The following is a 23927-nucleotide window of genomic DNA, read 5'->3' as shown; positions in this document are numbered from 1 at the left end:
CTGGGTGTGGGTGTGGGTGTGTGCATGTTAACTTGCACCTCAGGCTTTTCGATGTGAGAGTTCACAGCGCTTTAAGGCCTAGATTGCAGTTGCCTGGAACATCCTGCTTGGGAAGTAAACACATTTTGGTAGCCAGCTGCTTTCATCACCATGTTAAGTCCCGTCCCCCCCCTCAGACATCAGCCTGGCCGTGGGACAAGCAGCTATTAATATAAGCGTTGGCTATGAAGCTTTCTGTTTTGCATCATGAGAGCTAGAACTGGACAACAACATGGGAGTATATAGGGGACATGGCGGGCAGGATATCCTTCGGAGGAACCCAACAGCACAAGGTGACGCGTCTCGTCTGACTTTCATCTGCAGGGGAGGGTACATGTTGTCGTGACATCATTTCCCTTTCAGTCACTGCTAGGCCGCTCGCCAGGGAGAGTCCGTGTCTAGACTTCCTGACATTCTCTTTGCTGACGGTGACATGTTTTAGCATTAACACAGGGTTTTGATGTTTAGAGTGGTCAAATACCCGCAGGGCAAACACATCAATACTTAGATATATTTTTATGGATGAAAAATGTGCAGAGTTTTTAACTCACTGAAAAGATGCATCTGTGATAATTGAGTATATTCAGCATTTTGGATCTGTATTTTGCATTTGAGGTTTCATATCTGATGGTTTCATTGAGGTTCATATCTGATAGTTGCACTGCTGCATTGGGCTGCGTTGGTAGTTGAGCTCTCGGTGAAGATGCAAGAAAAACCACAGACAGAGAAGGGATTCCAGTTTTGCAATTTATTTCATGCCCAATCCGTTCAAAGAAAGGTCTTGTATTCCGTCTCCTTCACAAGTCATTTATAAAAGAAATCACTTAGAAAAATAAACATTGATATTAGAGATGAACCTAGAAATTCAGTGTATTATTCAAATATACATTTTGCATATTAAGAAACTAGACATTTGTCAGAAAGGTGTGGCATTCATGCTGGATTCTCTGAGGTGAACCGGGAGATGGCATCCAGCGTGAGATGCCGTCTGTCATTTTCTATACTCTTGAAGCCTATTTACATTCAGAAAGCCGCCCTCTCCCCCGTGTGTATATGTATTTTTATATATATATTTAAAAAAACAGATTGAGTAAAAAAAAAAAGAGAACGGGGAACTGCAAATAATAACAAGTTAGGCTGGTCTGATTGACCCGCTCTCCAGCCTGCTCAGTTTCCCCCCGTCTGGAACATACAAATAACACAGGGGCTGTATCTCAGAGAGCCCTGCTACAACTAATGCTTATGATGCTAATGCTACAGTGCTACAACCCTGGGAAAGATCATCAAGAAGAGCCCTTCAGATTGACAGAGTAAGGCTCAGGACTTTACGTAAGACTACCTCGTCCTAGTCGGGCCCTGTTGGCTGCTTCAGGCCACTGACAAAACCGGTTTCAGGCTGTGTGCAGGGGAGGGGGGGATAGGTGAAATCTGCCTGGTCATTAACGCTTTAACACTTTCTAATCCTTCTTTCAACATACTTGAACCAAAACCTTATACCATACCACACTCTGTGCATCATTCCCATCAAACCAACTTCGCTCTATGCAACCTTCTCGTTCTACCTTCCGTTCCTCGTTTCACTTCTTCGCCCCGCGACACATACCAACTATCCTTAAGAACTTTCACTTTTCACGCGTTCATTCTGCAGTCCAATCCACCAAGTCTCCCCCCCTGCCCCCACCCGTATTGCGGCCCTCTGTCGGTCAGTTCCTTTCGATCTGGTCCAGGTCAAGCTCTCCGCCCAGGTGGACCGCACGGCCCCGTGTACCCTGGAAGGCGCCCTTCCAGAGGGCGTGGTCAGTGTCCTCCTCCATGTCCACGGGCGAGCGGGACCGGGAGCCGACGCTGCAGGCCGAGACGCCGCTGTCCTCCTCCCCCTCCCAGGACCAGTCGTCCTCTTGGAGCGCGGCCCCTCCCTGCCGGTCTTCCGGCGGCACCGGTCCCGACATGGAGGTGAAGCTGGAGCGTCCCCGCCCGGGAGTCCCGTGCGACGGGTTGCAGGGGCTCCACTGGTAGCTCTGCATGGTGGTGGTGCCGGGGGTGGAGGTGGTGGTTGGGGTTGTTGGTCCGAAGGAGCTCAAGGTTTGGAAAGTCTGGAGATTCTGTAGAGGAGGAAACAGAGTTTTAAAGAGTTTAGAAAAGGAAGGCACGGTTCTCTGGTAGTAGAGTCCATCCCTGAATAATCCTGCATGGAGAGGTGTCTGCGGACGTGTTAGAGGCACATGTTAGCTTGGGAAGTCACGGGGCTCTCTGGAGGGACACTCCCCTGGACAGCTTGGAGGCACGCAACCACAAATGTGCACAGTTATCTGCACAATCATGCAGGGTTACATCAGCGCACACACGCACACGACACACACCAAACACCCATCCACACGGATTCTATGATTGAGCCGTCTGTGTCAGAACAAAGCGCAGTGAAAAATAACACTGGGATTATTTGCGAAAGCACGTGTATCCAATTTCCTTCCCTAAAGGGAATTTATCGCCTTGCACGCTGCCCCACTTAATGCAAAGAGAACAAATCTTTTCCCGACCTCCTCAAGAGCTAGTGTTTCTCAAAGACTGTATTTTGAGTCTCGAGTTGTCATACAAAACTGGTCAAGATGTCATGGCAGTGTGCCTGTGTTTGTGCTTGTGTATAGGCACGGCACACACAAAGGAAAAACACGAGCCACTACACTTCAGGAACTGAAACATGATGTCTGTGCAATGCATGCATGCATTGCACTCATGCGCTTTAGGGTTAGACACGATATCAGTCCAATGGCCTGTTAGAACTCAAACATGTTTCATGGTAGAGAGGGAGAGAGAGTGAGGCACACCATGTTACCAATAGGATTGAGCTTGTTGGAAGAATAATAACTATAGGATAGAGGAATAGAGGAATGAGAGGCAGTTTTATGCGTTTGTCACATTCACACTTGACCTTCCACACAGACACACCCAAATAAGTATTCACCTCCACAGTTTTGTCCTGTTTTGCATACGTACCCCATTGCACCCCCCCAGCGCCCCCCCCAGTCCTCACACACGCAGACGGAACCCATTTTGCCGTGTCGTGAACGGGTTAATGATGATTCTTTGGTGCCCTGGCAGCAGCAGATGTTGGAGCCCTGGAGGTGAATAGAGATGAGGTCCTCCTTCTATTGAGGCACAGCCGCCATGACGGACACGTCTAATGCTCCCCAGAGCAGGCTGCCGTGCAGCGCATTCCCTGCCCCGACGCTCACCCTTTCAAAATAAAAGTATTTTTATTGGGATCGAATCCCTAACCTTATTTTATGTGAGGTTTTAAGTGTCACAAAGACAAGACAGGGCAGGGCTTCTCCGTGTCTAGGATACAGGTTTCCTCGCTGGCGTGGGGCAGATTAAGCCACAACGCCAGAGCGTTGGGTTGGGGCACTGGTGGGATGCTCGACTTGTGTTTACCAAGCGAGTGGCGAGCCAAGGGCTTCGCTGTAGATACCCCACTGGAGTGGAAAAGAGGATTTCTAAAGTCCTTTCTCACAACTCCAGCTGCCTATGGAGTGCCCCATCCAAGAGCACTGATCACCACAGACTGGAAGAGCAGAAGAGAGGAAGGAGGATAGAGGGGTAAAGGACACGATGAACACTTTACCATCTTCATCAGCAAAAGTCCTTCCCTTCACCCTTGTATCAACAGAAAAAAATGGCAACTCTATCACTTTTTTTATCAATGACCACTGACTTATTTCATGTCATTTCAAAACGTCTAATTATTAGTAGTTTTTTTTTTTTTTGACGTGATATTTGAGCCGTGAATGTAAGTAACATCGGGAGGCACAAGGGAGACAATGGAGAGAGAAAAAGAGTGAGAAGGGAGAGGCCTCTATTCCCCAATATGCTTCCCATTAAAAGATCTACTGGAGACCAGGGTTTGAGGGTGGGTGGGGTGGAGGCGGGGAGTTGTTTCAGTTGTATGCCGTTAACCCAGCTCTTCCCGTCGTCTCCTTGCCTTGGTATAACCACCACCCCCCCTCCCCCCCCACACACACACACACACACCAAACATAATTATTAGTTGTGCCTGCATGTGGCTGGTCTGGAGTGGTTCATATATTCTGCTGCCAGCCTTGATACCCAGCGTCTACCCAACTAACCTTACACACACACACACACACGTGCATGTTGTTGAGGTCGGGCCTGGAAAAAGGGGGTCAAATGGGCAACTCGGCCCCAAACAAACCACCACAAGTCTCTGCAGCAAAAGCAGAAGCAGTGCCAGGGTGGCAGCGTTTGCAGCATGACAAGAAACGGCGTCTCCACAGAGGAACAAAACAAAAACAAACAAAGGAGAACCAGGTGTTTCCACAAGTGTGCCGAGAAGATCTCCCATCAAGAATGATCACCATGTCTGCCATTCAAGGAATGAGGGAGGTTATATGGGAGGAGAGGGAGGAGGGGGAGGAGGGGGAGGAGGGCCCGTCCATATGCGAGCGTGGTTAAGAGGGGTGTGCAAGCAGATATGAATTAGAGTAGAGACACGTTTGTTGTTTGTTAGTTTCATAAAGCCCCCTCCCTCTCTCTCTCTTCCACATCCTGCCATGGCTTTATGACTCAGACTTGCATGCACACCAGCAGCATGCCAACACACACACTATACACTGCAAATGGGACCCTGACACCTTTACTGCTGTTGTTCGCAACTTCCATACATCTGGTCATTTGCGATCTAAGACAGATAATGACCTGACAGATGTATTTCCCCGATAGTCATGACTACACGTGGATTAAAGGGATTATCCCTTTAAACTTGGGAAGGCAAATCGTGTGCCGAACACATCCTCAAAAACACACAAGGAGTCCACAATCCCCCTTACTCATATAATAATGAGGCCAGCTGAATACATTCCTGGTGGACGGCAGCCTGGCAGAGCCCTCCACTCCCAAGGAATAAACAAATAGAGGGCCTATATAAAAACATACAGATGGTGGAGTCAATGGGGATTAGGGTTTGCTCTCTCCCTCTCCACGCTGGCTGTATTATTGCCCAGCATTTCAAAATGCGTAGCCTTATGCTAGGACACCCTCCGTCTGATTCAGATCGCCACACCATCCGCCTTTTGTGTTCTGTAGATTCAAGATGGTTGAGATAAGAGGTTATTTCCTCTCGTATGCCATTCTAACTCCATGCAATGTCTAAATATATATCTTTATTATGAATACTCAAGACCAAATGTCTTGAGAAGCAGGGGCATCATCAAAACCTGACAAGTAACCATAAACTGATACCAAATGGGTGTTAATCCAGCGTACTAAATGAATGGAACAGGTCTATAGACAAAGTTGTTTCTGACGTTATATTTGATATTCCGGAAGAAGGGATGTTCTCTTGATTTTGAAAAAATATTTGAATCTCACTTTCAATACACAATTCTTCTAAGGGTAAAAGCTAAGTGTGAGGTTTGTTGGAAATCAGTAGACGAATGCAAATGGAAAACCCAAATATTTCATTTCACATCTCAAGGTACCATCATCTTGTGATTAAAATCATGAGAGCCGTTTTACTCCACACTCTGACAAAGATAGTGTATTGTAACTCAAATAACTTGGCCCTTCTTGACAAAGAATCCCAAAAACGACACAATCGAGTTATCTGTGAGAGTCGGAAAATGAAACCACTAATTGCAGAGGGGAAAGAATTCCCATGAGAGGCCATAAAACCTCATGTGTTCCCAACCTTGACTGTAATTCTTGTGCTCCGTCTGTACTAGCACACAGACGCAGGTTGTAACCAGCCAGCGCCACATTTCCATATCCCGACTTCCTTCTCTGGACAGTGAGCCAGCTACCAGCTTTCCCTTGGCTCTGGTGTCAAGCCCCCTACCTCAGAGCCCATGGACCTATGGGACAGCTAACGAGCAATTTACTTTTCTGCTTATGCAAACAAAAGCCATGTGTGAGTTACAGTAAAAAAAATAAGTTAAAGTACCTCCTAGTGGTGGGTCTAGATGTTTTTCTGGTGTACCCAGAAACCCTTATGTCACTCCCTGTGAAGCCTTGGTCTCATTACATTGCTGGCTTTAACAGGACATCTGCATCACTGTGTGAATTGAAATTGAAGAAGAACAAAAGAATCAGGGAGACGGGTGAATATGGAAAGCGTTTGACAGACAGAACCAGTTCTGGAGGCGCCACGTGGGAGAGCTTTAAACTTGAATTGCACACAAAATGCGTTCTAAGTAATCCCACTTCCCATGCCACACCTCTACATTCAGCAAAAGGCCAATAGACGACTCCAATGGTATACTGTTGCATTGTGGCATTCCTGAACATAAAAGGTAAGGTAAAACCCTCCTTCGACTAGCAAGGCATTCTGTGCATCTTGTTGGACTTTTGCTGGAGCTCCATGTCACTGCACTGAGTGTGTGTCTGTGTGTGTGTATGTTGACTTGCATGGGCTAATGTGTATGCGTCTATTGTGGGTCTGTGCGTAGTTTGCTTTCTTTATCTTCCCCTCTCGGTCGCTGGCATTGACAGAGGAAACCAGCTCGCTGGCTCCAGTAGCAAAGCATTGTTGATACGAGCCTCTGGGCTGCATTCTGAGGGCGCTCGACTGGAAACATGATGGTTTGGGAAAGAGAGGGGCCTAAAAAAAGACATTAATGGTACTTTATAGGAAAAGGGCTAACGTGAACAGCAACTATTCCTTGAGGGACGACTCTCTTTGACATTTACACAGCAGCCATTAACATCTGTGACACATCGATTGTGAAAAAAATTGTAGTACAGTTGTCTGCAAAGTTTGAACAACAGCACTATGTGACAATACAAAAGTCAGTTTCTTTTTATTCAAACATCAAATGGCCCCCCTGTGTGTTAGATATGCCGCAGACCTGGAAGACCTCAGACTAGTAAATGCTGCTACTCTTCTAATTTTAGCTCTCCCGGCAGTCATTTTTAATCTCATGCTTGTCCCTCTGCTTCCCCTGACCTCACGATGGAACAAACAATCCAAACATTCACATAGGGACGTTTTTATTTTTTTGTTGCTATGAATAATAGGCCTGCGCAGCCAGATATCCCCACAATTCATCACCTCTGGTTGCCCTGTCCCAGCATGAGATAAAGATGGGCAGCATGATAAATCAATAAAGCTTCCAGTTGTATTTCATAACCCCCAAATCTCAAAACGAGGCCGAGTTGTGTTACTCGTAATATAGTAGAAGATGCAACACTCAAATAATTTTTTTTTTTTTTTTTTTTGCACTGTAATCTTGTCTCGGGGAATGTGGCGTTGTGGGTTTTGGGAGGTGAATATCATACACAAGATATGTTACAAGCATCACCTCCAGATAATGTGTCATAGTGAGTGACATTCCTGCACAACCCCTCCAAGGCGGAGAAGGAGGTGGGCACCGGGGAACAGAGTGATAGATGATGGAAGGAGAGAGGGAAGAAAAGGTGAGGAGGAAGCGAGCGGTAAGTGAAGGGGGTCAGCCTTTGTAAGGGCTCTGTTTACTCAACAGAGTGAGGGAAAAGATGAAACGGAGTCGAGGTTGCCGGAGCGCGCTGCTCGCCGATGTGACCGGATACGAGGAACACTATTTCTATATACGCCCCCTCAACAAGCCTGTAGGAGATGACAATACAAGCCTCATACACACATGCACGCACACACACACAGTCCAAAGAAATATTTATTCAGCTTGATTTAATCCGATACCCAATCAGACTCATACACACACACTCGCAGAGAGAGAGTGGCCCCAAATGTCATATTTGAAGAGTTCCTGAACTCCCCTTACATCCAAGAACAGAGAGGTTTTTGTCTTGGTAATTGCGCTTGGCCTTGCTATTAACCCAATTCATTAGAGGAGACTCCAGGGCATTAAAGGGGAATTAGGACTAAGCCGGGGGACGATTCCCATTTAATCAACCCCAAGAACATGATACTCTTAGTCGGTGAACTTGGTTCAGTCACAAGAGTCCGGCCATAATCCGAGGTAGTTATCGGTGTTTACGTGTGTTTTTGTGTGTGGGAATGCTCAACATGTGTTCAACATTTCCATGCTAACCTGAGTCATCTTGGCCAGGTCCAGGGAGGGCCGTGGTTCCTGGGTGTCCTCGGGCCTCCTGCGCTTCATCCCTATCTTCTTGTCGCTGAGCTCACAGGGCTGGGACCTGCTCCTGGAGAGTCCCCCGACGCGTCTCCCCAGCTCCGGGGTGGAGTCCTGGGAGCTCGCATCCGAGGTCTCCTCCAACTCCTCCTCCTCCTCCTCCTCTTCTTCCTCTTCCTCTTCCTCTTCCTCCGTCTGGGCTTCTGACAGGCTGATGTGCTCATGGGAGAGCGAGAGCTGCCCGGGGGAGTGGTCCTGCTCCCGGCCGTACAGCGAGGGCGGGGGGGTCTTGGGGGAGAGCGGCGAGGCAGTGAACAGCGGTTGGAAGGCCAGGCCCTGGGTGAAGCAGGGCAGCTCTAGCGCCGCACCCTCCGACAGGACGCAGGAGCGCGAGGGCAGGCTGAAGCTGAAGCTCCGCTGGATGGCGGGGAAATGGCCGCCCGACAAAGGCACAGCCAGCGGGCCCCCGGCCCGGACGCTGCCCCCGCTGTGACACCGACGCTTCTCCACCGTGGTCCACACGCGGGACCCCTGGGGCCGCCACGAGGAGCGGCAGCCGACGAACTCGTCCGACAGGGACAGAGAGCGACACTGGCGTTTTATGGGGGGCGCTACGACGGCGGGGTTGGGGACGGAGGGGGACGTCTCCTGGGAAGGGGGGCTGGCGACTCGGCCGTCCACCAGGCTGAGGTCTTGGATCAGGCTGGTGATGGCAGGACTGCTGCCCACCTCGCCAAATCTGTCCCCGCTCTTCTGCTGGCACTGGTCGGGAAACGCGGCCCACAGGCGCTCCAGACTAGAGCCAGACTGGCAGGGGGGACCCTGCTGAATGCTGCAGTCTCTGCCCATGTCAATCCACCGATCGGCCTCTGGAAAGGCAAAGCGCCACAAACACCCACACACACACACACACACACACACACACACGCACACACACAAACACAAGCAACCCATTTAATGGAATTTACTGTCATGTACCAGTAATAAAAATCTATCCCTGTGGGCCCTATATTAGCACTCCATTATAAATTCAACCTTCCAACAGGTTTACAAACTGAGCCGCTAAGCACTGGCCAAAAGACACACCGATTAATAAGAGAGTTTTGAAAACTATTTTAAACACATAAAGTTGAAATCAAGCAATCAATGATTCATTCAAAGTTTGAATGAATCATCTTAGTGATTTCAATACTCCTTTATATCGTACGTAGACATTCGATAATATATTTACTGGTATGTTTACAGAGTCAAGCACGCTCATGCTCGCTTTCATACGATACACGCAAAAGAAAACCGAATTGTTTGCTTAGCAGATTTCTCTGGTGATGACAGTTGGCCTGTCACCTCTACAGCCGAGTTGGTCATTATCAGGACAAGCTACCCCAACCACTGCATGACACAACCCTGCCTCGGGCCCCAAGACAACGGAAAGACCAGTATGCCAACCGCAAGGAACAAAGGAATCCATCACATAGCCGCAGGCAACAGCCCACCTAGAGCACGCTCTCAAAGTGCTACTTGATAATCTAGCCAAAAAGGTTGACACGGGAATCCATTGATGCAGTTGGCAAATAAGGCTCATGTGGCGTTCCAAGCCTTTCCCTGGGGATGTTTTGTCTCTTGTTTGGGCCCCCCACTCCCTCTGCCTGGTAGACGGAGGTCATTGTTTTCAGAATGATAAATAACGTTCGGGGGATGATGTGGTCAAAGGAATCTTGGAAAACAAGCCTCAACCAAAGGATGCGTTTGAAGAAAATAAAAAGGTGTGTGTGTGTGTGTGTGCGCGTGTGCGTGTGCGTGTTTGTGTGGCGACTCGGAGAGAAGAATAAGATGATGGCCATGCCTGATGGATTCATTCTGAACCACTCCCCTCTATGTAAATGGAGAAGGCCATGCGAGAGCAACGGCTTTGTATTTACTGAAGCATTTCTGTTAACATAACACATAATTACTGCGAGCCACGGGGGAAGACAGCAATGTATTAAATTACAGTGTATTCCCACCAGAGTTGTGTGTGTAACTTAGTGTAGAAGCAGGTGTGCGCTGTAAATGATTGCTGACGGCATAAAAAGATTAATAAATGGAGAAGTGAGAGGGGAACTGCCAAACGTGAAACACTGTCAGAAAGACTTCCCTCGATATCCGTAAATGTTATAGAAAAAGTATTTAAAAAGAGGTAGGTTGAATGTGTGCGATGATGGTAGGTTGGTTTATAAAAGAAAATGACCAAACGCAAGATTTGAGGAATGGAGTTTTGGGTTGATGCCGTGGGTTCATCCTAACTAATGAGATGTCAGGTCCCCAATCAGGGACTCTCTGCCCTTACGCAGAACGGGGGAGAGACACTCACCCACAGTTCCACGGGAGAAGAGGGTGGTCCCTCTGCTCATGGCGTGGAGCTTCCGCTGTTGAGGAGCCAACGGGTTGAGAGACAAACAGACTTTGAGATGTAGAACACAAAACGCTCAGCCCTCAGTGGCTCACTGCCGCCGGGTCGCGGTGACTACAGCCCAGCGATGTACTAATACCCATAACAAGAGTGACATGTAGAATCTTATGGAGATGGTTGATGAAAAAACTCCTACACTTTGGTGACGTGGCCACATCTAGCCCCACAAGGCAAACATCGAATACTGAGTAGTGTTGCATGGGACAACGTTTTATCGCTAGACCTCCCTTTCAATAAACCAAACGACTCCTATACGTATTTCCTAAGGCTATTTTGTCCCAAGACCAAGTATCGAGAACATGTTTATACCATCAACAATAGGGAAATAACAGGACACAGTTCCTGTATTATGTGGGTTCGGTGTAGATCTCCAATCTACATTTTTTAAAAGAACACTCTGCTCCTCACCTGTCCTTACCCCGTCCCGACCAAAAAGCCCCTCTAAAAGCAAGGCCCACTAATAAAGGCCTAACATCAGATTAATGCTGCAGTTAGGAGCCATTTACCTAGATTCCCTGTAACCTTAAAGTAAGTGTCTTTACGAGTTTTAGGGGCACATTTTAAACAAGAGTAAATGTGTTGCATATTGTACTTTTATCATGAACCTACAGCCTGCATGGATCCCGAGTGATTACGATATAGTGTACAATAAAGTGAAATTATTAAAAACTGTGCTCACCAGTAGTCTTTCGCTTTGCGTGCACCTTACATCATTGACAGCCTTTTTTTCCAACGTTTTTGAAAGAATGATCACCATGGTAACGCGCAGCTATGCTCCAGATTGGTCCAACAGAAGAAAAGGCCAAGGGCGACCATCTTAGGCATGGTTAAGGAACAGACAGCCAATAGGGCGGGCGTTGGAGGACATCCCATCTGCAGATCAGCCCTCAGATGGTGCAGAGTACAACCTCCCGCTGCAGCCAATTCTGTTTCAAAATACAAGGTGAAAAGGCATTTAGTTCATTGTAACATCCGTCACTTCATTACAGAATGTATTTCAACCGGGTCAATTGCACAGTACACAATGTCAGAAAAATGAGATTGGATGACATTCATTGTAGTGTATCTTCATTTGATTTATTATTCAAAACTGGTTGATGCTTTTTTTTCATGCTTTAAATTCCGTAAGAGCCTTTAATAATCCATTACATGCATTTTATCATGTCATTAAAACCAGTCAGGGGTCTGTAGTCATAAAGTGACTTTCCTCTGTAACTAGTAGCCTAAGTGAAAGATTGAACTGTTTACATTAGACATTAAAAGCCACATTGGGTGAGGTGCATTTGCAGATGTAAATTAAACATGAGTTAACAAGGCCTCTCTCATTTCAGAACAGCTGCCCCAATACACAGGGGTGCACAAGATAGGTTTAAAACATTTGACATCATTGACAAGCCAATACAGTTTGCTTTAATGTCTGCCCTGGAAGAGCCCTGCTGAGTTGAAAGCAATGTTCATTCATTAGCCTGATATCACACTAATTGCAGAGCAGACACTGAATGGGTATCACTCTTTGTTCTGTGCCTAAATTGACCATATGCCGACCATATTGTAGCTACCAGTGATGCCTGCCACCGTGTCAAGTTACTGGGAAGTGGTTTGCAGTGATGGTGGTTCAGCTTATGTAACTTTTACGTCATTGTTTTTGGTTTTTTCTGCGGGCAGTATACCAGATTGCTCATAAATGGACTTAAGAAAGAAAAAGAAAAAAAAAAGGAACCAGGGCCCCCCCCAAAAAATGGAGACCTGTGTTATCAGGGCCATTTAGGTGTTCTATACTCATACTTTCAATGTGTGACCCATCCCATCCCCTTTGTTTCCTTTCCCTTTCCATCTTTCCTCTGCAGGCTAAAGACTGCTTGGAGCCTCTGAGGAGGCTCAATGAGGCCCAGGCCTCTGACAGACTGCTAACATATGACTCCCATTATAGCTATTTATCCCTGGGAACCAGTGGTGCACAACTGGGCCTCCTTGGACGTCAGGGCTTGGTACCACTGGGTGGAAGTGAGTGAGCGAGGTGGGGGTAGAGGCCCCAGGTTCATCGATCGCCCGGCTGATGAGATGCGACAGCTAAGGTGGGCGAGGCAACACAGCAGTTGGTTTTGATTACGTATGCTTGGACTGTGTGTTCATGTATACACTGGAAACCATGGGACTGTCGAATTACACGTCAAGTACTTCCAATATGTTGCGAGGGAGTGAGGCATTCTTTCTGTCCAGTCTTAATAAAATGATATTAGCGCAATATGTAGCGTTATGTGTGCAAATGCACAGGTAGGAGCGGCGTGTATGGGGACAAGCCACTGGGGTCATGGGAAAGGGCAAACAGAGTGTGAATTCAACCCTGGGCCCATGCTTACTTAATGAAGCAGTTCCTTGACGGGCCGGGCACTGATTGGATAATTTATCTTAATGGAGGGAACTCCCAAGGCGCACTTATGTGTCCCAGACTACTCTGGAAAATACTTGATGACCAACATTGCAGGAGTAGGCAAAATGTTTGCCAAATGCATTCCAAAAGGAACTGGATGGAGGCATAGAAACAGGAGGTTCTGTATTGCATCGTTCCAATCTGCCAGCACCATTTAATTAACGTTTATTTATTGAAATCCTCCTTCTAAACCTTCCTTCCTGCAGTAGTCGTGTTCCATTTTAAATACGAAAATACTGAAAAGTTAATGGAAGACTTGATACCAGCATTGGAGGAACCAATAAAGGATAAAGGAAATAAAGTAGCCCCTGTTCTATGGACAACACGGTCAGGTTATTCTCCTAAACTAGGTTTTTTCCTCATTTGTGTAAGCCTGGGTGCAGGCAGGCAGCAGCAGCACTCGACTCACAATGGCCACAGACTGGAGGGCAGCTGAAAGGGCAGCTCTGATAATATGGCTCCCTGCCCGGGCTGAGATTTGTGCAGGCAGATGAATGGGAGCCTATTTGTGCCCCCCCCCCCTGAAGTCCTGTGATGGGGTGTTGGGTGTCCAACACCAATTGGCTCTGCTTACGGCGTACTTGTGTGGAGTGCGTCTGGTGTCAGGCTTTGATCAGTGGCCCAACAACGCCGGAACCTCAACACTTCATAAACAATAAACATTCCCCGGTGCCAAATCAATTGGATTCTGCATATTAAAAAAAAAAAAAACATGCAGTAGATTGTTTGCAAAAAAAAAACATTTAAGCAAACAATACACCTCCTAACTCTTCACATGAGTCTTAGCATCAATTTGAGACAGTCAAAGAAGTAGCCATACCAGACTCCAGAGTCTTTGGTTGGATACAGTCAGGTAAGTTTTAACCCCCAGCCAACCCTCTCCCATTGAGGCCATGGTTGTTAAAGTTGTCCTGACGAGGTCAAGGAATACCATTGGACCCTTCAGCCATCACCTTGGCACCCATTTGTGGAACCACTTTGTCCCAACACAACAAGCCATAATGCACCTGGATTCTCAGAAGGGCATACATTTTGATATTTTTCCATCTTGGCATATTTCGACAGATGGCTCTTTGAACAGCAGTTAATTTCGACAGGACACTTTCAAACCTGGTAATTGGTTTAAAGATGTCCTTTGGTCATTTATATATGCATGGCTAAGTGGAACCAGACACTTTTAGAATACACTTTAAATTTAAAAAGGCAGGAAATAGAACTGGAAAAACAGGCAACAAATCTTTCCGAAGAGAACATCTACCTCACAATCAGGCAATTATTGGCCATGATAACATCCTTGTTGCTCCCTTTGGGTGTGGGCTTTATGACCTCTGGCTATACCGCCAAACATGTGATAAAGAAGAAACCCTCAAAAAATGAACTTTTTGTGAACTACTCCTTTATTTTAGACATGTACACAAATCACGTTTTTTGGTCCCTAACCCCTTCTTTATCTGAAACCTGAATACTGGCACACAATTCATGCTCTACTTGGACAAAAGATGTCGTTCTGTCAGCGCAAGAGCAGGCTTGAGAGCTGGTAACCCCTGGAAAGAAACGCCTGGTACACTCCCGTTCAACACAAGCAGCCAGCCTTCATTGGCTTTGTGAAAGAGGTTTCTTGATTAACCAGCCGGAGTTGTTCAGTGCACACTAACCAGACTTGTTATCCACCAGGGATCCATTACAAGGACCTCCAGATGTGGTTGAGCCCAAATCCCCTTCCATGCGTGGAAGCATACCTATAGTGTCTAAATATGTGACGTTATACTCCACAGCCAGACCATGCAACTGAAAATGACTGTTACATAACGCTTGTTTTTCCACCATCATGGGCAGGAGTTAAAGGGGGAAGACTGTTAGACTTTAAAGTTCATACCCCTGTTTGGCTACAGAACAGATGGCCTCACACACATCCATCTTTCACTATTATTGGGTAACAAACTCGAATCAGTGCTGCATCAAATGACACATTCATATATATCCTGCTGAAGGGTTTATGTGTTGGAGGCTTTAAGAAAATGAAGCAATATTATTTAAAATCTATATTATAGAAAATCTGTATTATCTAAATACCCTAACCTACTAGCGGCTGAAGTTACAATTAATGCCCAGCAGAGAAGTGAAAAATCTGATTAAAAATAAGTGTCAATTTCTATGACAATGGCCAGAGTAAAAAGCTTTGACACATTCAGCTATAAGCATACCTGTTCATCTTGCAGTGATCATTAGACTAGCCCAAATTTGCAAGCCTGGGCTTGAACGATGAGCCAGCCCGGGAGGACCCAACAAATTATAACTCCCTTGTTTAAATGCAGACCAGCCACTGTCAAGCACCTAACGCTAATATAGGGTGAAAGACAAATGCCTACACTGCCCATAAAAAACAACATGGCCATTTTCTTGCTCCATTTTGTAAAGATGTAATTGGATTATTAAACAAGACGAGATCGACAGAAACAAAACACAATGAGCGTGATTCATAAAGGAGTTATGCAGTGACAATGTTTTTAAAAACGGCAAGCATAGAGCAAAGAATGCCAAGAAGTGTGATCAACTTTGATACTGATACCCTGTGGTTTTACTTGAAATCTTCTACATAAAGTGTCTATAGACATGCGTCTTGCATACTTAAGATTGACGGTGTGAAAACCGTGTGGTATACAACTGGCCGCCTCTGAGATAACATTAGAACCATTGAATCACAAGGTTTTTATTTATTTTGAAGCTACCCTGTGGCAAAGTGGTGTGTTTCCTCGTGTTTGTGGTTGTAGTAGTTAGGAGTGCAGGTCATGGAGAGAGAAGCAAAGAGGAGACACTGTTCAAACAAATTGTGAGTAGTGTGGAGGCACTGGCAGGCATAGCTAACAAGCCTTTTTTTCTGGTGGCTTTGCATAATACCTCGAAACCAGGGCACCAGTGAGAACAAAAGCAAGACAACCCATACAAGAAATAAAGAGATAGCACCAAGGAGGGAAAAAAGCAAAAGATGAAGTGAGAAGAGAAGAAGAAAACATGAGATGACATGCTGGAGAAAGAGAAAAACTGCTGTGTCTATGTGTAGACTGATGACTAACGTAGACAGAGTGCAAGAGACAGAGACAGAGACAGAACAGCACACTGCCTTGCAGAGCACACAGGCATGCAGCTGCCCACTCACATAATAGGCCTCTAATAGGACCCTTTGCTGGTACACAAAGGCCTTGCAAATGTGTGGATCGAGAGCACACACAGGAGCCCCCTTTAAAAAGAACCAACAGGCTTTAATCACTTTTATAAATTATCACCATGCTTTGTCCAAAATAACTTTCTCGCCTGCATTGAGACGAGATAGGTGATTTGCAACTCCACTACTGTGACAAGTTCCACATCTGCAGCAGTACACAGACTGTACAAGAGCAAACACACATCATCTGTTCTGAGCAGGAGAAAAGTTTACTCCTCTTCTGCAGAAAGTTACACAAAACACAAACAAAGCAGCAACAAAGTTCAATCCCATGCCGTACATGTACTTAGCTATGCACGTTCTATAGCAGCAATGCCTTAAACACAAATATCACAATAAACATGCATTGCATTACTGGTAAACCGAAGAAGAACAGAAAGATATATTTAAGTCTGGACAACACTGATGAAGGAAAAGGACAAAGCCACAGGTTTCCCTGCAACAAGACCAGCCGCCCACAGAGTATGTGGTGATGTTTGTGCAGGCCATCTATCCCATGTCAACATTCTCTTTGTAATTACGTGGAGGGGCTGGCTAGTCATTAAAGAAATTGGAGCTTCCAGGTTTATTCGTTTGAAATTAAGCAAGGTACCTTGGGAGAATAGTGTGTTCCCCATTCTGCTTAACCCCATAACTATAGGCCTATACACCACCCTCCCACTCAACAGGTTGCATATATATTTGAACCAATGGCAACATGACAATGTCAACACTTAACAATGCCAGCAATGCCACCATATTCTGTTTAATGTATTCACTAATGCTAAAGCGACAAAAAGTGACAATAACTGGGTAAACTGACGCACAGATGAATCTGTGGGATAATTGTGAAACATAAGAAGTGGGTTGATTACGCAGACATTAAACAAAAGAGAAAACACTGTTTAAACCACGGTTAGAGGTAATACACCGTGAATAATTAACGGACAGCATGAGAGATGTGGAAACTAAATATGTGCGCATGTTCACGGAGTAGGGCTCAGTTTTGACTAACAACAGTTTCACAAAGGCTGTGGCACGATTGTTTCAATACGAGATGCGATGCAACCACAATATTTTCCAACTTCAGTGTCAGCCCACAAACGTGAGACGTGTTTATAAGTGGTTGCATTGGCACAAAGACTGGGACCTAGTTTCTACACCCCTAAAAAAATGGTTTAATAACCCCAAGCTGCTTAGAGGTAGAACTTTGTAAAGGGGGTCACGCTGAAACATACATTATAAATACCCACATGTGTTGGCGTTAAGTTTATCCCATCGGACTGAATTAAAAACACCTTTCAGTTACTATCTAGAGTAGACGTTCCTGAAACAGCCATGCCATTATAAAAAAACGACTATGGCAATATTTGTATTACAGCATACCCAAATGCCTAAAGAATAATAAAGGAATACTTGAAGTGGTTAAACAGTCCCAACGTTAGAGTCATCAAACATACGACTTTTCTGCTATCAGCCGATATTTAATAGATATTTCTGAAGTTACATTCAAAACAAATCTAAGTCACAGCACAACTTCAACAGTAACCGTAGGGCGAATTCATGAAGTTCGCACAGAATAAAGATAGCAAGGCATTTGAAGTTGTCCCAACTACCTGGCTAGCTGAGAATCTCTCGAAGTTAAGTCATCTTCAGTTTCTTCAACAAAGGACCACAAAAAGGGGTTCTCACGTCTGCTGACAGTGAGTTTGCGTTGTCAGTGTGCAGACTGTGCAGCAGTGAGCGTTGGAGCTATGGTGACTGGGGCTTTTGCTCCAGCCCTGATTGTAACCAGATCCACCACCAGCGAGTCCATTTGGAAGGGAAAATACAAATAACGTCAGAAGTTAAATTTAGTTATCATGCCGAATTATTTCTACAAAACGGGAAAATGTATACTTTAAATATGATCTTTAGTAACACATTACACCCTGAATCAAGACATAAACTATGTCTAAACAACAGGTAATACCCACCCGTTTTAAATTGGTATGATCCAGTGGCGTCTGACTTAAAAGCGCACACATCTGATCTAACACTTAAAGCCTCAAATTAACACTTGTTGATAGAAAGCTACCACAATATATTGTATGTACCCCTGGTTAAGGTTTTTATTACAAACTATTGCAAGCGTATAGTGTGTCGTCCCGTTTTAAGTTTGGAACTTCTGTATATCATTCATTTTTTTACCTCGACCATTGTGCAATGGAAAACATTTCTACCTCTTTTTAATGTTGTAAATCTAATACATGTCCGTCAATCCTATATGAAAAACATCAAAACGTTTCCAAGGGGATGGTGTGGGACACAAATATGTACTGGGTCCCACTTGAGAGACCGAAATGAAAGCATGACATTCATGGTAAATCTTGGTGCTGTGGGGACTGGGAGCAGGGATCAGATTTAATACAATATATTTGGCTATCACTTGTGGGAAAAGGCGTAGCTCTGAGGGGCAATGCTGAAGGAAACCATATGCCCAATTTACTCTCCAGTTGGGCTTTGTTGGTTTTATTATGACTGTGGTGTAGATTGTGACATAATTTATGCCTCATAATCTTGTCTAGTTCCCGAACTTCAATGGTCACCTTGCAATGGTTAGTAAATTGAAATGTGCCTGCCTTGGCCCCCTTAGCAACACCAGATGTACATTTTAACAGCTTTATAAAGAAACAATTAAATATATTGGGAATGTGACACACATGCGGTCAGGCTGAAATTTCTGGTCCAACTTTATTTGTGGATGTTCAGCTCCGACATCATAAACAACATCCACCAATCTGTTTGTTTCCCCGGCTTATCTTGGCCAGGGCCATGGGGGGCTGGAGCCTGGCCCAGCTGACATGAGAAAGGGGACACCCTGAATGGCACAGCATTTCTAGGGCACCATACTCACACACCGACACTGACACACATTAGCTTAAACAGCAGGTGGGAGCATGCAGTACCATTTGAACACAAGGCAAACATGCAAACTCAACACTGAGTGGACCAGATGGAATTTCAACCAAGGCCTCTGGCGCTACCTGAACCTGCATGCTACTGTCTGCCCAGAGCACTTTGACTACGTTGGTAGGAACATTGGCTTTGCTATGAAAGTAAAGAAATGGTAGTTACTGAGAACTATACATTGAGAACTTTGTCTTTTACACTAGGTACTAGTTTGGAATGGTGCATCCCGTTTCATTTAATTTGATCAGAACAGCTAATGTAAAAGGCAGGTCATGTCAAATGAAATATGGCTGCATAATTACAATGACCTCAGGGAAAAGACCAAAGTTACCATTTTAAATGAATCAAGCAAACTTGATCTTAACCAGGAGGAGATACTTTCACTTTCATTTGAGCAATAACTTTTATTTTGAGGAAGTTGTTGCCCAATTGTTTTTGCCATCTCACATTCAGGAAGGACATCCAGTGCCTTGCCAGGTTGACTTTGCATGTGTTTGTACAGCACAGTTTATATGAAGAGCCTTCTCTTTACTGAGCGACAAAAGATTCCAAGGACAGTTTGACAGATGTGAAAAACCATAGATTAATTGAGAATAGAAAGGTGTTTATCTCTCACATGAACTAAAACCTTGGTTTATCCTAATATATGACATAGGCACAAGTATTTTTAATGGGGTCCAACCTACAGGTAATATTTTCTGTGTTTCATATTGCATAATAATATATTGCTTAATACACATCATGCAATAGCTAACCTCATTTAGACTTTATCCGTACATCTCAGTAAGTAACCTCTTTAAGAAACATCTATGTCCATTCTCAAATAGGGATACACCCAAAAACACATATCCAAGGCAGGAGTTTATCAATTTATATATATGTAAAAGATGAGCAAATGTTTTGAACAGTACACTATCAATTCTGATTAAAAAAGTGTCTCCATTCCAGGTTTGAGAAATGGCACCCTCTACTGTGTAATACAATGGTCCTCTTAAGTGTGCTGAACAAAAACTATGAACAGAAAACAAATTCAAGTAGGACGCATGTTACAAAAATAATGCATTTCATTTATTAAAAGCACTTTTTTTTCTAAAAAGACAATCATTGAAACTAAGAACTGAATGGGGCAGTGAATGGTGTGAGTCAATGCAGTCGCTTGAAAATAAGTGCAGTTACATTGTTACCGGTCTTGCCTCCAAACTGAATGCTGGGTGTGGGCAACTGTTGAACAAATTCAAACCCTGTCGGCAACATGGAAAGAAAGTGTAAGGTTACTAAAAATATGCGGCCAACAAAGGATTTCATTACAGCAGAGAGAACTGCCTCACATAAGCATGTGTCCTAGGTCTGATAAAGACCCATTGGAAACTTTATACAAAAGGAGTGATTGAGTGTGGCACAAACACACACACACACACACACACACACACACACACACACACACACACCTAGTTGGTTGCTAACGTTGCACTGCTATTTATCATGGGGGCAGATCATTCGTCAAGAAGATAGCATAATATCACTTAAATTACAAGCATAACATCCCTTATAATACAAGTATCAATCAAAGTTGCATAATATAGAGTAACTGTTGATACCAGTGTTTTGGGGAAATACGTCAGAATAAATTTTGCAGTTACGAATGAGAGATCCATTACCTGAACAGAACCTATGTAGCAGTTGCTCCTTTGTCCAGTTACAGGAGGTAATGACAAAATATCCCCCCTCCTTCAGCGCATCACCTAGAGCTTGGACATAGCGTATCCTGACCTCATTGGTGTTCTCTGGGTTCAGGCTTATTGCATCAAATGTTCCTTTGTCGACACACACGTCAAAGTCCTTCAATTCCCCGGAACCACTCAAGAAGTCCACCTCCTGAAATGCATGGTTGTGTTAACAGATAATTTTATTTACTCTTCAAATGTGCTGCAACTAAAACTAGAAATAGCAGTCCACTGAGACTCGCATATGGAATTGGAAAGCACGATCCTGTGTTAATATAAATATAACATCTATCAGCACACAAACAGAGAGGCGTTTATGCCCCGGACATTCAAGGACAGGAAGGATTAATGTGGTAAGGTGAATTATGAAATAAGTTGAAAAGAAAGATCAAGTCACAGCTGTACGTAATATAGCACTCTTGTCCTGTGCTTCTCGCCCCCTCAAATTCCATTCCACTTCTTCATTAAACTTGAAATGCAACTCTGAATTGACGGAAAATGACATGATGCCAATATTCCAGTCAACACACACATACAACCTTTACCACAGACCAGCTACTTTCCGAATTTAGTCAATATTGACTTTGAAACATATTTCCTACACTCCATACAGGATAGGAAACCCCCTCATAACCTGAATGACATCAGAACAACTTTTTTTCCATGGCCCTGGGCGCCAACAGTTAATGTCTGCCAACAGGAGATGTGTCAATTCCTGCCATCTCGGATTGTACTTCCCTTAAGGTACATAATTCACCTCATGATGTACAATCTATTCAAACTATTTTGAATAAGGAGAAAAAGTAGCCCATGAATTGTTGATGTCTAACAAATAGCTGTAACTGACCGTGAAATAGGAGCTGTTAAATGAACTCACCTTCACAGATATATTGTTTAAATCTTCAGCCTGAAGTACATCCATTGCCAAGGCCACTGATGCTGCTGAATAATCTATTCCTGTAAGGTTTGTATATCCTTCTTTAGCCTTGATAAAGAAAAGGAATAATGGGTTTTGAAAAAAGCCTTTGAAATATGCTATCATAAACCAAAACATTACCAGTCTAATTGCATACCAGTTCAACTAGAAGGACTCCATTTCCAGTCCCAATATCCAGAATAGAAGCGTTTTTGGGGATCTCTGCTTTCTCCATCCACCGAATCACACGACCCATGCTCTGTTCACCAAACCTCGGAGAATTTGAAAGACAAAAACTTAGTCTGCACAGAAATAAATAAAACGGGTATATATAAGACATCTATATATACAAACATACAAACCGGGTTTATTTACACACACATATATATTTACACACACACACACACACACACACACACACACACACACACACACACACACACACACACACACACACACACACACACACACACACACACACACAATTATTACTTTTTGATCCTTACCATATCTCACCTACATCTCCAATGTCTCTGAATGTCTCCAATTCCGTTTGGTATGCTTCATCCCAGCTACATAGGGTTGGTGACAAGAACACAATAATTTTTTGATAATTCAGACGAATAGGTCAAAACGAAGAAAACAGGCAGTCACAGCCGACTACAGACTCATTCAACCGGATGTCCAACGCTACCAAGCTGGATGGTGAGGAACTACCGAATTGGACATCTGCAGGTGACCAACCTATTTCTATTTCATGAGGTGACCCAACTGGACACCAGCTGTGTTTCTTGCGATGTCCACAAGGTGGCGCAGGGTGTGTGTGTGTGCATAGACATCTTATAGAGATGTCTATGTGTGTGTGTGTGTGTGTGTGTGTGTGTGTGTGTGTGTGTGTGTGTGTGTGTGTGTGTGTGTGTGTGTGTGTATACACCTCGATTTAAACAATGTATAAATATATTTTTCATTAATAATATCATATGATTAGTCTATAATATAATGTCAGGCAAATAAATTGTCGTTGCTATTCATAAACATGGAAGTAACGTGAAACTACGATATGCTGTCGTTCTAGCTCGAGAACTGGACGTCTCGCGATACCCAGCTGGACAGCCCACAGCGGTACAGATCGATGCCAAATAGTCGCATATAGCATTAATGTTACTTGGGTGGAAAGAATATATATAAATAAGCCTACAATCTTTTAATATGCTAATTTATACATGAGTCATAGAGATAACACTTTCACATTGCAATAAGCTCTTTCGGTGCCTGAATAAGAAACCCTCGAACGTTAACCCATATCTGATGTTATGATATAATCTATTACATACTACTGCTTTGTTCCAAGCTTTGAAGGCACGAAATCATCTTCTCCGCCTTTGGGACCGTCTCTTTTCGTGCTGTTCGGACCTCCATGTGTACTATCTGATTCGTCGGCCATGCTGGAGCGATGAGGGAGGGGTCGGGACATGCGGGTACTTTATGCAAATCAGCGGCCGGGGGTCACAGCTCTTTGAATACACGGCGGCAAACGGGAGATGGTCGGTTGATAGGTCCATGGTTCGGTGGAGCTTTGACAGTGGCGTTGAAGGTCTCAAGACAACCGATGATTGTGTGTATTGTAGGAAAGTGATGTCAGGGGATTGTATTTCATCCATGACCTCCGTAGTCACTGGCACGTTACCAGAGACAAATGTTCCTCGGGTCCTCCTTCTTCGAGCTGGGAAAGCGAACAGAGGGTTTAGAGATTTCAGTCAGTTATGGGCAGGCCCACTCTTTACCCAAGTATAGCCTCCGTACTCTTAGAGGCAGGTTAGATGTGAATGAAAACTAACAAGAATAACAATTCCAAAACTGGTTGATCTTTTCCGCTAAGTTCAGTTAAATGAAAATTGACATGCTTTGAAGAGGTCCATCCAGAATATTGAACCTTACCTTCAATACACATGATCGCTCTATGAACAACTTTTTTTTTGTTGTTGTTGATGTTGCCCAGTAAATGGTTTATCCTAATCCATGGCCAAATATTGGGGTTGGTTTATTGGTTGGAACAAACAAACCAAAAAGTATATAAACATGCTGCAAATACTAATCTGAACATTGGATTTCACTTTAGACTCTTAACAC

The 23927-nt window shown here is 44.4% G+C and overlaps 2 protein-coding genes across 4 annotated transcripts; both read right to left on the bottom strand.

Moving 5' to 3' along the window:
- Nucleotides 1-770: 770 nt before the first annotated feature.
- Nucleotides 771-17977, bottom strand: LOC115560436 (protein FAM53B). 3 transcript variants are annotated; one of them, XM_030379859.1, is made up of 5 exons: nucleotides 17822-17977; nucleotides 11252-11498; nucleotides 10474-10540; nucleotides 8082-8992; nucleotides 771-2141 (listed from the first exon to the last, which is right to left on the bottom strand). In XM_030379859.1, the coding sequence occupies exons 2-5, from the start codon at nucleotides 11327-11329 to the stop codon at nucleotides 1743-1745; spliced, it is 1455 nt and encodes a 484-aa protein (XP_030235719.1). In that variant the 5' UTR covers nucleotides 11330-11498; nucleotides 17822-17977; the 3' UTR covers nucleotides 771-1742. The 3 variants fall into 3 exon arrangements, with proteins under 3 accessions (XP_030235719.1, XP_030235720.1, XP_030235721.1); XM_030379860.1 differs by having other exon boundaries at nucleotides 10474-10528; XM_030379861.1 differs by lacking the exons at nucleotides 10474-10540; nucleotides 17822-17977 and having other exon boundaries at nucleotides 11252-11496.
- A 2036-nt stretch (nucleotides 17978-20013) lies between these two features.
- eef1akmt2 (EEF1A lysine methyltransferase 2) lies at nucleotides 20014-23284 on the bottom strand. The gene is made up of 6 exons (XM_030379864.1): nucleotides 23132-23284; nucleotides 22304-22369; nucleotides 21955-22069; nucleotides 21759-21866; nucleotides 20816-21032; nucleotides 20014-20398 (listed from the first exon to the last, which is right to left on the bottom strand). Exons 1-6 carry the CDS (start codon nucleotides 23269-23271, stop codon nucleotides 20301-20303), a joined length of 744 nt encoding a protein of 247 aa, XP_030235724.1. The 5' UTR covers nucleotides 23272-23284; the 3' UTR covers nucleotides 20014-20300.
- Nucleotides 23285-23927: the final 643 nt, after the last annotated feature.

This window comes from Gadus morhua, chromosome 15 (assembly GCF_902167405.1).
Source record: "Gadus morhua chromosome 15, gadMor3.0, whole genome shotgun sequence".
NCBI classification, from domain to species: Eukaryota; Metazoa; Chordata; class Actinopteri; order Gadiformes; family Gadidae; genus Gadus; species Gadus morhua.
This window is presented reverse-complemented; position numbering and strand designations above follow the sequence as displayed.

Excerpts from the sequence above, each read along its gene's own strand:
- LOC115560436 (XM_030379859.1), bottom strand. The coding sequence starts at position 11,329 with ATGGTGATCATTCTTTCAAAAACGTTGGAAAAAAAGGCTGTCAATGAT. Across the intron at positions 10,541-11,251 it reads CGCAAAGCGAAAGACTACTG|GCTCCTCAACAGCGGAAGCT; the intron begins GTGAGCACAGTT and ends CTCAACCCGTTG. Across the intron at positions 2,142-8,081 it reads ACCTGGCCAAGATGACTCAG|AATCTCCAGACTTTCCAAAC; the intron begins GTTAGCATGGAA and ends CCTCCTCTACAG.
- eef1akmt2 (XM_030379864.1), bottom strand. The coding sequence starts at position 23,271 with ATGTCCCGACCCCTCCCTCATCGCTCCAGCATGGCCGACGAATCAGAT. Across the intron at positions 22,070-22,303 it reads GGAGATGTAGGTGAGATATG|GTTTGGTGAACAGAGCATGG; the intron begins GTAAGGATCAAA and ends AAATTCTCCGAG. Across the intron at positions 20,399-20,815 it reads GCTACATAGGTTCTGTTCAG|GGTTTGAATTTGTTCAACAG; the intron begins GTAATGGATCTC and ends TGTTGCCGACAG.